Raw genomic sequence first — 16,803 nt, forward strand, 5'->3', positions numbered from 1 at the left:
AACTGGCTCAAGAGCTGCATACGCGACACCAGCAGATGATTTGGAAGCATCTGTATAAAACTCGGCACAGCAGTACTTCGCTTGCAGTTTGAAGAAGTGTGACCGTATGTGTGCCTCAGGTGCATGTTTTGTTATTTCGACAAAAGAGATATCGCACTCCATAGTCTGCCATTCCCAAGGCGGTGGAAGGCCAGTGGGAGGCATTAGGATATTTTCTGGGAGATGGATGTTTGTTTCATCTGCCATTGCTTCCAAGCGTAGGCTCAAAGGAGTTCTAATACGTGGGCGGTTACGGTAAAGCCGGCGAGTGGACAGCTCGCTAACGATGGAATGGCGTGGATGTTCGGTGTCTGATTTTACCTTAGTGCAGTATGATAAACTTAAGTATGTTCTTCGTAGATGTAAGGACCATTCATTGGACTCAACGTAGAGACTTTTAACGGGGCTCGTTCTAAAGGCGCCTGTTGCCACTCGTATGCCGAGGTTGTAGACTGGGTCGAGAATCTTTAGCGCACTCTCTGTTGCGGAGTGGTACACCACTGCTTCGTAGTCGAGGCGTGATTGTACGAGACTCTTATACAGGCTAAGCAGACACTTCCTGTCACTGCCCCAGGTTGTTCGATAGAGCAGCTTGAGGAGTTTCATGGTCTGCAGGCACTTTTCTTTAAGATAATTTAGGTGGGGAATAAAGTTAAGCTTTGTGTCCAGGATAATACCTTAGAATTTGTATTCAGGGCTGACAGTTTGTATTTCTCCATTAAGGTTAATATCTGGTTGTGGTAGTACACCTCTCCTGTTTGAAAATAGGACACATGTGCTTTTTTGGGCGTTGAAAACCATTCTCGTCCGCCCACCTTGAGAATCTATTCAAGCCAAGCTGTAGCTGTCTCTCGCAAATGCTGAGATTGCATGACCTGAACCCTATCTGTACATCATCTACATAGACTGAGTAGAAGAGTGCGCGGGGTAATACGGTGTGTAGGGAGTTCATGTTAACAATAAATAACGTACAGCTCAGTACTCCACCCTGCGGTACACCTGTCTCCTGTATGAATGGTCGAGACTGCACGTTGCCAACTCTAACACGAAATGTGCTGTCAGAGAGATAGCTTTCACTTATTCTCAGCAAGTTGCCGCGAATACCCATTGCAGAAAGATCCCGAAGGATCCCGAAGCGCCACGTAGTATCATACGCCTTCTCCGTGTCAAGAAATACTGATAACACAAGCTGTTTGTGGACAAAGGCATCTCTGATGTACATTTCCATGCGCACAAGCTGATCTGTCGTCGATCTGCCTTCTCTGAAACTACATTGATATGGGTCTAATTTCTTGTTTATTTCTAGATAGTGGACCAACCGGCTGTTTCACATCTCAAAACTTTGCATAAGCAGCTCGTCAGTGCTATAGGCCTATAACTATTTGCCAAAGAAGGATCCCTACCCTGTTTCAAAATGGGAATTACGATGGCCTCTTTCCAAGTAGAAGGATTTTGGCCGGAATACCATATTGCATTGTAGAGACAAAGAAGGGTTTTTTGTGATTCAGACGGTAGGTGTTTTAGCATTTCGTATAGGATCCGGTCAGAACCTGGGGCAGATTTGTTGCAGCTATTTAGTGCTGCCTGAAACTCCGCCATGCAAAAATGTCTATTTTCTGCCTCGCATTTTGTGCTTTTCCGTTCTAATGGTTGTCTTTCTATTTGCCTTTTGTACCTTTGGAATGTTTCAGAGTAGTTCGACGAGCTGGATATCTGTTAGAAATGTGCGCCAATCATGTTCGCCTGATCTTCCATGCTGTCGCCTTGAGTATTCACCAAAGACAGCAAGTAAGGCTGTCGACCGTTTATTCTCTTCACTCTATTCCAAACCTTTGTTTCATCAGTGTAAGAGTTAATGCCAGATATATAATTTCTCCTACTCTCTTCTAGGTTGTCGCCGCGTTCTCCGACCCTGGGATTTGACCTGCTTGAGATTGACTAGATTTTCTGTTGTCGGAGAATCCCGAAGTAAACCCCACGCCTTGTTCAGCTTCTTACGCGCTATTCGACAGTCATCGTTCCACCACGGGAGACCGCGTTTTGTGGACAATCCACTTGTTACAGGGATACATTTGGAGGAGGTGTCAAGGAAAAAAACAGTAAAATATTTAACCGCGGCGTCTATGCTTAAAGCGCACATGTCGTCCCAGGATAAAGAAGCAAGATTTTTTAACTTTACCCAGTTAGCTGAGTCAGTTTTCCAGCGAGGTAATTGCGGGGGACATTCATTAGACATTGGTGTGCATAGAGCTACAGGGAAATGGTAAGGGGTTTTAATAAATTTCCATTTAAAGTATTGTAGTAGAGTAGGAGATGGGGGGGGGGCAATGCGAAGATCTATTGAGTATGTTTTGTTTGCCACATTATAATACGTGGGCTCCTTACCATTCAAAATACATGTACCTGAAGGAAAAAGAAACTGTTCAATCAAGCGACCTCTCGCGTCGCAGCGCGGGTCGCCCCATAGGTTGCTGTGCGCATTCAAATCTCCAAGCATAAGATATGGTTCAGGTAACTGATCTATTAATGTTTGGAGTTCTTGTTTGTGAAGCTGAAAATGCGGCGGTATATATAGGGAGCAGATGGTTATCAGTTTATTTAAAAGTACAGCTCGAACGGCCACTGCCTCAAGGGGCGTTTGTAGCTGTAAGTGTTGACAGGCTATAGATTTGGCAGCTATGATGGCTACGCCGCCTGATGATGCGAGGGCATCATCGCGATCCTTCCGAAAAGTAACATAGTGACGAAGGAAGTGTTTATGATTGGATTTCAAATGAGTCTCTTGGACACAGAGCACTTTTGGAGTTAGTTCATTAAGGATTTCTTGGACATCATCGCGGTTGCAAAGCAGGCCTCTGATATTCCACTGAATAATCAGTGTATCCATATTAAAATAAATGTTCTGCTATGTGTCAAAGAGAATTAACTTGGTTTAGCTTACAGTGCCCTTTTGGGGGAGTTTTGCCTTTTCTAGAGCGGTCGACAAAATCGCGCCGCTCCTTAGGCGTCAACTGCGCCTTCTGACTGGGTGTTGTGTCCATGGCCTCTTGGGAGGCACTAGACACGCGCTCTTGCGAGCGGTGTGTTTTCCGTGAAAGCCTTGTCTCGGAAGACAAGGCCTTGGAGCCCGCCATCCTGGTGGTTGGTAGGTTTTTCTTGACCTCTCAGCTGGGCTGACTGGTGCCAGCACTAGCAGAGGCCTCCACTGTGGTCAAATTCGGGAGAGGTAGGGCAGCCTTCGCTGCTCCCACCATGGGGGCGGGTGGCGTTGCCGGACGCTCGCTACGCGTGGTGCTGGCGTCCGCCAAGTGCCGTTGTGGTACTGCCCCCCGACGTACCACTTCGGCGAAAGATGCTGTCTGTGCAAATGTTGGTGAGATGCGTCGTCCTGCTTCTCTGAAAGTTATGTTTTCTTTTACCTTTATCGCAATTATTTCTTTTTCTTTTTTCCAGACTTCGCATGATCGAGAATATGCAGGGGGGCCACCATTACAATTCCTACAACGGGCCTCAGCCTTACAGTCATCATCAGAATGATCGTTGATGCCTCAATTCGCACATGTTAGCCGCCGTCGCCAGCTCTGCGAAGCGTGGCCAAACCTCTGGCATTTAAAACAACGTCGTGGTTTGGGTATGTACGGTCGTACTCTGATGTTGATACATCCAGTTTGTAATATCTCTGGTAATGTGCTAGAGCCAAAAATAACTATCAGGTGCTTAGTTGGCAGCTCCTTGTTGTCCCGTCTGATCTTTATCTTTGTACGCTTATTACGTTTTCACTCTTCCATCCTTCCAGGAGTTCTTCGGTCAAGTCCATCAAGTCAACGTCAGAAATTGCGCCTTTGGACGTATTCATGGTTCGATGTGCTGTTACACGGACGGGGATGTCTCCAAGTTCTACAAGGTTTGTTAGCTTGTCATGTTGTGCTTTGTCTTTCAATTGGAGTTATAAGTCGCCACTGGCCAGCTTGGTGATATTATAGCCGCCTCCAATGGTCTCTGTGAGATACTTCGTCACAACGAATGGTGAAATCGTTCTTGCCTTCTTGTGAGGTTTTTCACTGTGAACAACGTGAAATTTCGGGAAAGTCTGAGTGGCTTTGAGAGAAAATTGAAATGTAGCATCGGTGCGCTCCCTAGAGGGACAATCAGTTGAGCAGGGGTTGGAAGTTCCCATGAAATATGTTGAGTATTCAGCGACGATGCCGCAATGTGTTGTCGCAACACGCCAAACGCCTGCTGACGCAGACGCCCCTGGGGGGGTCCACCAAGGGTTAAGCTTTTTCTGAACAACGCCAGAAGATTGCGGATTGGCCTTTTCGGCTGCAGAAACAATACAGTTAGTAAATTTTTCATTAATTTCGTCAATGTTTAAATCTGTGAAAGTAAGCTCCTCCAGCCAGGCACTTTCTGTAAACACAGCCCAGTCTGCCATTTGTAACTTCCATTGGCGTGGTTTGTGGAATATAATGGGTAGTGTTGATGTAAGGTGGATTAAGGCAGGTAGATGATCAATGCGATATGAATTCTCTAACACGTCCCATTTAAAATCGGTAAAGATATCCGGAAAGCGAAATGCTAAATCAAGGCAGCTAAAATTACGTGAACTCGGTAAAAATGTGTTGGCGCACCTGAATTCAAAAGAATGATGTTGTTTGTCAAAATAAGATTTTCGACAAGTTGTCCTCTTTGGTCATTCTTATCGCTGCCCCAAAGAGTGCAATGAGCAATAAAATGTCCAGCTAAATCAAAAGGCTCCGGCAGCTGACCGATTAAATTTTCCATGTCTCGAGTTGTGAAATGGGTATGGAGAGGGATGTACAACGAACAGATAGTGACAGTCTTAAAAGTTAAAACGGTGACAGCTACTGCCTCAAACGCAGTATTTAATGAAACGTTCCGTGTAGGGATGCCGCCTTTGACGACAATAGCGACACCTCCTGATAGACGGCTGGAGTGCTCGCGGTCCTTTCTTAGGACAGTACAACCTTTAAGAAAATGTGCATGTTTGGGTCCCAGGTTCGTTTCTTGAAAGCAGAATGCAACTGGTGAGAACTTATTTATGACGTCTTTGATGTCACCTAGATTGTGCATTAGTCCTCTGCAATTCCAATGAATGGTGAAAACCACCTTTTGGAATTGAAAAAAAAATTACTTATGTGTGTGAGCTTACAAATTGTAGGTGACATGTATTTAAAAGCTGATTACTCTTATGAAGGGCGGTAACCGTTCAGGTTACCTTTTCCTTTCTCAGCGAATGTATAATATGCTTCTGCTTCTGCTTCGCTCCAAGGACCGCGGATCTTTTGGCGTCAATGACGCCGGGGTTTTAGGATCGACCTCGATCGCCTTTTCCAAAGCACTGGACGATCGAGAGCCAGGCGCCGAGACGCGCGTCTCGGGCCGTGGGGTACGCTTCAACTTCGGCCCCTGCGGCACGGTTATCTGCGGGCCCGTCTTCGTTGCTGATGGAGCAGCACTGGCTGCAGCCACCAAGGGCGCGGTTGGGGTTTCTACAGGAGTACCGGACGTGGACCCTGTAGATTCCTGAGACCGGTGTGGCGCTGCCCCCTACCGCGTCAGACTGGCATAGCTTACTTGAAATAAGTGCCCTAGCCTTTTCCTCGCTTCATAGAACGAAATCTTTTTCTTTTACAGTTATGGAAATTATTTCTTTTTCTCTTTTCCAGCAAGGGCAGCTCCGCCAGAAAGCTGGATGACCGCCCTTGCAATTGACAAATTGTGCGGGAGCATTGCAGTTGTCAGATGGATGGTCGTTAGCACTACATTCGCGCATGTTTCCTCGGCATGATTGTGATGCATGTCCGAACCTCTGGCACTTGAAGCACCGCCTCGGTTCGGTATGTATAGTCGGACATTGATATTGAGGTAGCCTGCGTCGAGTGACCTTGGCACAGTACTGGAACCAAATGTGAGTACTACGTGTTTTGTGGGGATCTGTTGGTCGTTTCGTCGAAGTGTTATCCTTTGTACCTTGATTAAATTTTGTTCCTGGAATCCCTCAAGGAGCTCTTCGTTACTGAGGTTCAAAAAATCTTCTGATGTTACTCCTCTGCTAGTATTGAGCGAGCGATGTGGGGAAATTGTGACATTAATGTCACCGATACTTGTCAGTTCACTGGTACTTTCGATTTGTTCTTTCTTCGTTAGTTCGAGGAGGAGGTCTCCGCTTGCCATCTTTGATGCTTTGTAGCCTGATCCAATCGTGTTTGATAGGCATTTCGATACTAAGGAAGGCGATAGTTTTCTCATAATTGTGTTGCCTTCACTATGAAGGACATGGAACTTTGGGAAGGTGTCATGATTTGGTTTCAATACGAACTGAAATGTTGCTTCGGTGCGCCCTCGTTTTTGAGGGCGATCTTGGAGGCGGGGAAAAGCGTTTGCCATTAAACATCGGAAAATTCGGCGGCGATGGTAGCCACCCACCACCGAGCCCAACTAGGGGACGCTACTAGGTTGGGAATGATACCTGCAGACGCCATCCATGCATCGCCGCTATAACCTAATATATATATACCCAAGACTGGATATATCACACACGGTTAACCCTTGCCGCCAGGAAATACGGAAGTAATAAGAAGTGAAGACAGGAAAGATGGAAATGTGGGAGAGAAAGACGAAAATTGGAGAGGACAGGAAAAGGCGACTGCCGATTTCCTCCAGGTGGGTCAGTTTGGAGGTGCCGTCTATGTGAGGCCGAGGCCGAAGAGGTGTGTTGCCTCCACCTTAAAGGTCCGAACACCCAGCATCGGCTCGACCCCCAGGATCCCCCTTTGCCGAGACATGGCTAAGCCGCGCACGGCTACACGCGGGAGGGGCCAACCCTCGTGTGCCCGGGTACGTGGTGTCGCACCACACCAAACGCCTGCTGACGCAGACGCCCCTGCGGGGACGAAGACACGTAGATATGAAAGCGTACAACTACAACATTTCACAAAATGCTGAAATAAACATTGTAGGAGATAATGAATGCGCAGTACCTTTACTAAATGTCTGGGGATTAAAACGTGTTCATTAAGAAAATGTTCAGAAAATCACAAAAACCTGTAACGTCGTGTTTGTTTCTGTCATTCTCCCCTGGTGCACCTCCGTAGTCACAGCGTGAGGATTGTAAGAACTTGGGCAAGGGTACCCCCGAATGCTTGTGCGCACTCTCTCCCCACTTCTTGCTTCTGAAACAGGGGTGGGCACAATGGACGCGAAAAAAAAAAGAAAGATATTCGACGCCCACGCATTTGTGGGAATCACTTTTATTCGAAGGTTTCGTTGACGTTTACTGAAACGTCCCGTTACTTCTCATCTACGCAGCTCAAGGCTCCTCTCTCAGTGCATCCTATGGTTGGATGTGTGTTTGGCTTACCTTTGCTGATTTCGTTCACCTAACTTAGGCTTCACACGCGGCGGCTTCTGATGCCGACTTCTGGATTCCTCCGTAACTGACCTCAATTTGCTATTGCCTACTTAATAGCCCTTTCAATCTATTTCCGCATGTATATTCGGGCACCTGCCCAGTCCCCTTCTCAGCAGGTATTGGTGGGCTAGTTGGTTGGCTATTACCGATTCAACCGCAGCGCACTTGCAGCGAGACAGGCGACGTGACTTAATGTTCATCTATGCCTCAAGGAGTGCGCTGTCGTTGAATCGTTAATGGAAATTTTGGGAAATCGGCAAGGAATGTTCGTTTACATAGCGCAACACGCCCAAGTGCACGTAGCCAGAGACCCAAGTTGTACGTTAGGAGATACAGCAGAAGCCTGAGCCCGCAAGCTGCGGCAAGAGGCAACAAAAGCTTAGCTTAAAACAACGGTTAGTATTGCTTTGGCGGCCGTCTTGAACTTACCAGGCTGTTTCCGTTACCAGGCTTAGCGCTCTGGTAGGTTTGATTCACCGGCGCTTTTACACTTAAAATTTCTTTCCTAAAAAATTCCAAGTACCTCTTTGCCCTCTTTGGTTTAAGCCAAAAACGTTGAACCTTACACAAATACCAAGTGTTTACCACCTTATCCTTAAAACATTTAAAAAAGCTTCTGATGCTGACAGCAAACTTAAATTACCTTAGCTAGATTACTCGAGCATCTGGACGCAAACTGCTATGAATAGTTAGAGCAAATGTTTAGATAAGTAATAGAACACCAGTAAGTAATTTTCAAGCTAATCACTATAGCAGTCCTACTGCAACTGATGAAATTCAGCCAGCTACTTTCCAAGGCACTTCCGCATAAGACAAATATTGAAACAAGCATTAGATTTCAGAAAAGCACCATCACATTTGCCGCAAGACCCACTCTAGTTCCTTTTATCCAACGCTTACTTCACAAAGCACCTTCTTATGCAGCGCAGCAAAAATTTATATAGAATTGACTGTCTTTCCTGCGTCGGTCTCTTTAGCTAGAAGTACAACGGATTTAGTCGTACGGTTTCGGAACACATCTTCGAACTAAGTGACACCATCAGAATCGCTTTTATTTGAACATGCCTCGATAACGGGCCTGCCTCCAATTTGTAGCTACGTGCCCCGCAATCATTTATTCCAATGTTAAGTACTTAAATTTCAACGAATAGTGAAAAATGCATTTTGATTACTAGTGCATAGAATGTCCGCCTCATGGAGCATTCGAGCTCCATAAGTAGTACTGCGCTGTCGCACACAAGTTCAAAAATTCGGTTAAGAAATTGTGTGACGTTTCGGTGCCTGGTACAGAACCTTTGGTACAAACTTACCTTATTTTTCGCATGTGTACGACGCATAGCTGAACATGTCTTTCTTTTTTTAGATCAAACTTCTTCCTTGGGTTAATATTGTGAAGTATTGTCGGAATTATGCTCAATACTATCTGAGTAAATACTTTGCATCAAACACCAAAACACGCTGGTGGGAGCATGACTTTCGGTTTCTTATCGCCTCCTTTCTTGTGGATTCCAGCGAAAGCTCAGCGCCAGAGTCCTGGCCAGCCGGCCAACAGCTACGGTTGAACCGTCCCTCCACCTTCTGCTAATATCCGCGACGTCGACGAGTGTGTCCTCTGCAAGGATCACGGCGGCTGTTCCCACACAGCCCCTTCGTATGCAAAGGCCATGGCGCCCGCGTGGTGGCCACGAGCGAAGGAACGGCGCCGCTACGACGACCACAACCATACTTAGCGGAGCGCCCATCGTCGATGCGGCAGCGCAGGCAGTGTCCTAGCCGCCAAGGCAATCCAGTGGGCCTAATCTCCCGAGCCCAGCTGGCTTCCCGTACCTACACACGCGCTTCCTACGCGATGCGTTCCAAGTGCTTGTACCAGGTAGCCAGAAGGCGCACTCGGGTACTAAATTTCATGCCACTCAAACGAGACCGGCCAGCCATCTTGGCGGTGTGCAGGTAATCATCGGGTGCCATTTCTGTAGACGAGCTGTCGCCGAGCCCCGATGAAGATGGGGCTTCTCTCGACAGGCATTTTACTTCGTGAACAGCCGTTCCTTGTGGCGCTTATGTGGCATGGCTAGCCGCCTTATAAGACGACGCCGATGCCTCGAATATTGCCGTTGCTGCCGCTCGGAGGAACAGTTCTCTGAAGAGCTCTGTCAAGTCGAAGGATTTCCAAGAGAATTCTAGTTGTACTTGACTACCTTCCGCGGGTTAACTGTGTGTATATCTATCTACTTATGTGTCTAAACATTTTCCCGCAAACTTGTTTCTGGGTAGTGTATGGTAGAATGGGTAGTGCGTCGGGCTGCTGTGTAAAGAGGACAGGATTCGAAATCAACCGTCGGGCCAACTTGGGCCGCTGAGTGTGTGGCATAGCGTACCAATGTGCTAGTCTTCAAGGAAGCTGTGTAACGCCGAAATAAGTCACTCTGTATGTGATTAAGGACTGTGTATGTAGCATGGGTATGTAAAACTCTTCAACGAATCTCTTTCAAGGCGACTTGGCGTGCTGGGCACGTGTCACTAGGTCTCTGCATCTCATCATGAATCAATCTCATACGAACTTGAGTAACTGGGTACGAGCCAGTAGACGTGAACCGCTGTAATTTAATAGAGGTCCTCGACGAGAACATCGGTAGTTAAGCAATCGCCAATGGATATGTGCCACACTTCGTCAACGAAAAGATATTTTTTTTAATTTCCCTTATCTTCGGCACAACAGAATCTTTGCCTGGCGCCTACAATTGAGGACGTTGCTGGGCTAGTCGGCACGTAGAGTCAGCAAAATTTTAACTGCCCGAAGAAGACAGGCTTTGAAGAGAAACATACACGCACACATAAAGAGCTTTGTGTGTGCGTCTATGCTTCTCCTTATGTCCTGTCTTTTTCACGCAGCTTAATATTCTGCCCAACTACATACGCATACTTAGACAACTGACAGGGGAGTTTCCGCGCGAGGAGGAGGAATGAACGTTTATTGTGTGAAACAGCGAGAAAGTGTTCTTTCTTCGCCCTAGGTGGGCGGCTCTCTTAGTCCAGAAAGCCGTTGGCTAATGCCACAGCCCGGTCCTAGTCCGCCAGACTTCGCTGATCCTCCAGGCTCTGTACCTATAACATTGCCTCCCACGTTCTGCTCGAATTTTTTTTTAACATTACCTATCCTGGCTGAATTACTTCCTGCAAATGTCTATAGAACGACTGAGGTAGCATCTGTAACCCTAGACAATAGCGCGAGCGTTCCCACTGATCATTTTTCGGGTAACTGAACAGCTGGCGTTGCCAGCATGTCTTAGGGTTGGTCGGCGAGGGGGTGAACATGTGCACCATCGCTGGATTGGTGCTGCAGTGTATCTTATATTTTTTGTAATTTCCTAGGTTAAAACGATCCCCCGTTTGCCTGCCCAATGCAAAGGCTATATGTGCACATCATCGTCATAATCACCATGTGTGGGCCCAGCCATGCTGAAATGTGAGCCGAGGTAGAAACCTTATAAGGAATCACCACAAGGCGTGGCGAACACGTTTTACATGTCAGCTTCCGGTGAACCAGCAAACATTCTAAAATAACATGGCTGCGTAATAACGAATAAATTGCAGATGCTATGATAAGTGTGCTGGCTCAACTTCGAATGACGTGTGTACCTGAGGAAAGAGGCGATGCGCGCAAACATCTGCATATGGTGGAACATTCCACTATTGGCTCTAAAGCAACCGTGTCATAACCCTCCGAATGCCTTCATACCGTTTTTTCATCCTTGGGATAAATGTTAAGCGCAATTTCTAAAGCAAGGAAAATGTTACATTAAGCTTCAACTCAGAGTCGGGTTACCAGCTCTACTAAAGTCATAAAGGGAAAGGATGTTATGCACAGAACAATTAAGATTCACGTCAAGAGTGACGTTAGACATGCATACTCAAACGTCTTGATGCAACAAGATAAAAGCCTTCTAAATGGAATAGAAGAACGTAGCCTAATATTCTGAACATTTATTGCGAAGCATTACCTGCCTGATTCTAGACACTTTCGATAATTAGATTCCTATCTAGTCTCGTTACGGGTCTTTTCAATGTACTAGTAAGTCTCAAAAGGCGGGATCGAACGTCTGTGCTCCCGCACAGCAACTGCATGCTCTAACACGCATAATTCTCTCCTTCCAAAGCCTACTAGCTTTTTGAGACATACCGTGTGAATCACATGTCAGCTTCTAGCATTGCTCCATCGCGACAGTTAGCTATGAGATGCCTTCCTAGGCTGCACACCGCCTTCGGGATGGCCTACTCTCCCCAGTACTTTCCTCGTTGGAGTTAACGCTGCCTAAATTAGGGCGACCTTGTGCTACTTTCATGATAGGCACACGCTGAACAGGTTTAATGTACCTTTCATTGAGTAAAAACGCCATCGTTGTTTGCGCATAGACCACATGAAAAGACAGGGGCGTACCATAGTACAATACTTAGTCGCAGATGGCGTCACGATCAGTGTTTCTTTCGCTTACGCCCGTCAGCTACCCGTGTAATCCCAGCAGCCTGCGTGTCGCAAACTTGAGTCGAATAGCTGGAGTAGAAATCACGCCTTCGACGTCACGCGATTGTTCTCACTGCAGTCGTCGTCTTGCTGCTATCTTGACACACACGCTCGTGTCACACACGCCACTACTGGCCTTGCAAAGACACGTTGGTCCACCTGGTAACACTTTGGGAAAGCCAAAACGATGCTGGACCGCCGGCAACTTACAAAGTAATTTTCATAACATATGGATCCCCAAGGTGAGCAGGATCTGCATGATTTCTTACTGCTTAGACCATTTAATTGCCAAACTGATATGCTGCGCGCAGCTCAACCGCTCACCATTAAGCACCCTTTAATATTTAAAAGCCATTGTTCAGGCTACTGCTGTTTTGTTCCGATTTGCAACTGCCGTCTGCTCTTTCACACTAGCGTGGTATGTCGAATTCGAATAGACTCAATCAAGCCTGATTGAATTGGCTTGCATTCGCAAGAAAGTCAGAAAAATTCATAAAATACTGAAGCCCGACCACGCAATTGGCTGCCATACATTTACTCCGCCGTTGCTTTGACCGACAAAGCGTTGCGCTTGAGTTTATTTTTTCTTGTACTTGAAACCCACAGCCAACCAGTGAGAACAACAGATGTGAAAACCATTCCACCCATGAAGTGGAAGAGTCCGCTGTATGATCCATTTGCGTCCCGGAAATGCCCTGCACAGAAGGGAACCGAAAAATCCAGTTTATTAGGCTTCCATATTTACCGCAATTGTCTTGCGATGATTCTAGCCGCATTTTATCACAGGGGCTTTCAATCCTTCAGAAACAAAAGTCGGCTCTAATGTCACGTGAACCACGATAGCCAAAGAAGAATTCAAAGAAGCGTGCACTGTTGCCGGTATTGTGGGGTTAAAATGATTGTGAGTTACTTTGCAAAGTCTACGAGTGATTCTAATGAAAACTGTAAAGGACAAATGAAATTTTGAAGAATTATTTAAATTTATTTTCTATTAGGTAGAAGTTATCATTGTGATTCAGTGAATTACCAATAGATGGTACCGCGCTGCTGCAACAGAGCACAAGGAAGCAGCGTCAGTGCGTAGATCTTGACATTGTCGACGTGCAAAGCGTTAGCGCAGCAGTTTGTGGTCCCTTTTCTGAGTAGCGAAGGTGCTTAAGTTATTCACATTCATCGCAGGATGAATGTGACAGTATTTTGTGCGTATCCGTGCAGCAAGCATCATATTGTTATAGAAATGTTAAAAGCGGCAGAAAATCGGTTCAAGACGCCCCGCGGTAAGGCCAAGCACACCCCGCGCTGTTCTATTCACTCAATTCTCAGGAAAAAATAAACGTGCTGACTGTATTTTGGGATGGTACTTTGAGAGAATACACGGTATAAGGAACGACGTGCAGTTCACAGGCGCCGGCTATGGGGAGGCTCCGGAGCACAAGCCCTCTCCGAAATCTTCCGCGACGAGGTCGGGGGGGGGGGGGGGGCAGAGCCTCCCCATGATACCGAACCCTAGATTGCCCCCCCCCCCGTCAAGTGCCATCACCAGAGTTCTGTCACCCACATCATTTGAGGTTCATTTTGAGTTGCCTCTACTGTAATTATTACTTTGAGTTTTATTGTGGTTAAAGCTTACTGCTTCAATGTCGGTGCGAGGGTGCACAGCTTTTAATTCATAGTTTCGCTTTATTTCTGCCAATCTTGACAATAGGAGGACAAGCGCATTAGAAGCACCAGAGGTGGCTGCCTTCCATATTTTCTCACATTTTTTTTGAATTTCCACTCTGAACACCATGCCCAAACACAATATATTTATATACAGACGCAGGAAAAAGTTTACTATATTTTTTTTCAAGAGAAGAGGTAGCGAAGTAAACATTATTTGTAATGGTTCAGATAGCCTGTGCCTACACAAGGAATATGTTACTTTATGGTAACCTCGCTTCAAATTGCTTTGCGTGCTCTTTTGATTCTGAAAAAAAGAACCCTCAGACTTCAGTGACCCTTTGGACAGAGTATTCTAGCAAAAGCGTGTCAAATGCACGGGAATGGTATGCGTCTCAGTATTGCTTTTCTTTCCAATAGGCAATGCTAAGGATTCACTAAAAAATCTAATAATAAATAATTTCAATTTACAACGTTTATTAGGAATTGAAACTTAGCCACTTGCATGGAGACGTCACACACACACATATATATATATATATATATATATATCAGCCTGGTTACGCCCACTGCAAGGCAAAGGCCTCTCCCATACTTCTGCAACTACCCCGGTCATGTACTAATTGTGGCTATGTTGTCCCTGCAAATATATATATATATCACGTGGAGTAACGTATGAAGAACACAGCAGCAATACTGTGAAAGACAACACTATCTTTTATCGGGCGAACCTGTGCCCACAAAAACAGGCTACACCTAAAGAACGGCGACAACGGCGAACCCAGTCGGCGGTCGTCAAAATCTGATCAGCGGGTCCAGCGCGTCGGCTTTTATAGATCAGTCGTCGAATGTTCCAGAGTAACCGCTGGGACCCGCGTTCCTTCCACAAAGTTCTACATCATTCGCGTCGCGCATACAAGCAATCAGATTAGACAAGGTTCGGTGAAAACAGACAGCAGTTAGAAGCATCGATAACATTCTAGAAATTTCCGATACATGTAGACGCGTCGTGCGCTCAGCGATAACATTTCTTAGGCGTCCTGCGCCAACTGATTCCAACTACGAATTCCTGCTACGCCTACGAATTTCCTAATCTCATCACCCCACCTAGTTTTCTGCCGACTGCACTTCCTCGACTGCACTTCCCTTCTTTTGGCACCCATTCTCTAACTCTAGTGGCCCACCACTTATCTACCTTACGCACAGCATGGCCTGCACAGCTTAATTTTGTTCTCTTATAGTCAATTAGAATATCTGCTATCCCCGTTTGCTCTCTGATCTACACCGCTACCTTCCTGTCTTTTAACTTTACGCCTAACATTCTGCGTTTCTCCGCTCATTGCGCGGTCCTTAACTTGTTATCAAGCTTCTCTGCCAGTCTCAAAGCTTCTGCCCCATATGTCAGCACTGGTAAAATACACTGATTTTACACATTTCTTTTCAGCGATAGTGGTAAGCTCCCGGTCAAGACCTAGCAATGAGTGCGGTATGCACTGCAACACATTTCTGTACATTTCCCTCTGTATCCTTCTGTACATTTCTTTCTCTTGATCAGGTCCCCTGTGAGTTAGTGACCTAGCTAAGCGTACTCCACCGACTCTAGAGGCTGACTGGCGATCCCGATCTTTTGTTCCCTTGCCAGGCTACTGATCATTGTCTTTGACTTCTTTGCATTAATCTTCAATTCCACTGTTACCCTTTCTCTGTTAAGGTGCTCAATTATTTGTTAGAATTCGTCCCGTGTGCTGCTGAACAGGACAATGTCATCTGTAAACCGAAGGTTGCGATATTCGCCGTTGATCCTCACTCCTAAGCCTCCCCAGTTAATTTGCTTCAATAGTTCTTGCAAGCATGCTATGAATAGCATTGGAATAGCCTTGCCTGGCCTCTTTCTTTATAGGTAGTTTTATACTTGTGGGGAACCAAGGTAGCTGTGGCATCTTTGTGGATATTTTCCAAGACAATTACGTATGCCTCTTGTACTCCTTGATTAGGTAATCCCTCTATGACTGCTGGTACCTCTACTGAATCAAACGTCTTTTCATAATCTATGGAAGCCATATAAAGAGGTTGACTGTGCTCAGCATATTTCTCGATTACCTGATTGATGTTATGAATGCGATCCATTATAGAGTATCCTTTCCTGAAGCCAGCCTGTTCTCTTAGTTGACTGAAGTCGATTGTTGCCCTTATTCTACTGAAAATAATCTTACTGAATGTTTTATACAACACTAAAAGCAAGCCAACGGGCCGATAATTTTTCAATTCTTTAACGGGCAGCATGACGTTAGGGGTACAGAGAATCGGGACTGCCCTTCCTCGAACAACGAACTTACCGAGCACTTTTACTTGGCTCAGAGGGTCTAGCCCCACCCACACTTTAAACTGAATGGGCCTCAGGTTCTAACACTAAGGCTTCTACAGACCGGGGCATATCCGAATACCCTGCTTCTTCACAGGATTTACCCCGATACTCAGACAAGTGCACGTGCACTATGTATTGGCTTAGTCAACTTAGATCACATGCTGTGCCGGTGTGACGCCTTACGCGGCGATGAAAGCAACATTTCTTCACGCTGGCATGCAGTTCTACGCAGCCCCAACCTCTAAGAACAGTAATGGGCTGTCCAACGTACGACTCGTGACGTGGCAGAGAGGCTCGGCCTCTCTGTTCCTACGTGGGAGCGGCCCGCCGCGCTAACACACGCCCTAAAGAACCACAATAAAGTTCATCCATCCATCCACTCACCCCTTTTTTGTGGATTAGTATAACGCTGGCATTCTCATAGTCCTCTGGGACACTTCAAGTCGCGAGACATTTCAGCCGCAAACGTTTAATGAATATCTCCTCCATCTTTGATTAAATCGTCTGTTAGTCCATATTTTCTTGCCACTTTTCCCCGCCTCAGGTATCGCAAGGCGCTTCTAACTTCATCGCTAGTTACAGGAGCCTCTCTATCCTGTGCATTACTGCTTCGAATGGAGGTACCGTGGCTGCTTTTAATACTGTACAGGCTAGTATAGAATTATTCCACTGTTTTTACTATATATTCGAAATTGCTGATGATATTAACCTGCTTATCCTTCAGTGCATATATCGTGGCTTATCCTATGCCACGTTTTCTTCTGACTGATTTCATGCTATGTA

General features: G+C 46.1%; 1 protein-coding gene across 1 annotated transcript in view; it reads right to left on the minus strand.

Annotated features, from left to right (window-relative positions):
• Positions 1 to 12,515: 12,515 nt before the first annotated feature.
• LOC142574925 (uncharacterized) overlaps positions 12,516 to 16,803 on the minus strand; it is a 60,306-nt gene continuing 56,018 nt past the window's right edge. Inside the window, exon 4 of the mRNA XM_075683917.1 lies at positions 12,516 to 12,691. Coding sequence (XP_075540032.1) covers positions 12,531 to 12,691 — 161 coding nt within the window. The 3' untranslated portion in view covers positions 12,516 to 12,530. The remainder of the gene's footprint in view (positions 12,692 to 16,803) is intronic.

This window comes from Dermacentor variabilis, chromosome 3 (assembly GCF_050947875.1).
Source record: "Dermacentor variabilis isolate Ectoservices chromosome 3, ASM5094787v1, whole genome shotgun sequence".
Taxonomy (NCBI): Eukaryota; Metazoa; Arthropoda; class Arachnida; order Ixodida; family Ixodidae; genus Dermacentor; species Dermacentor variabilis.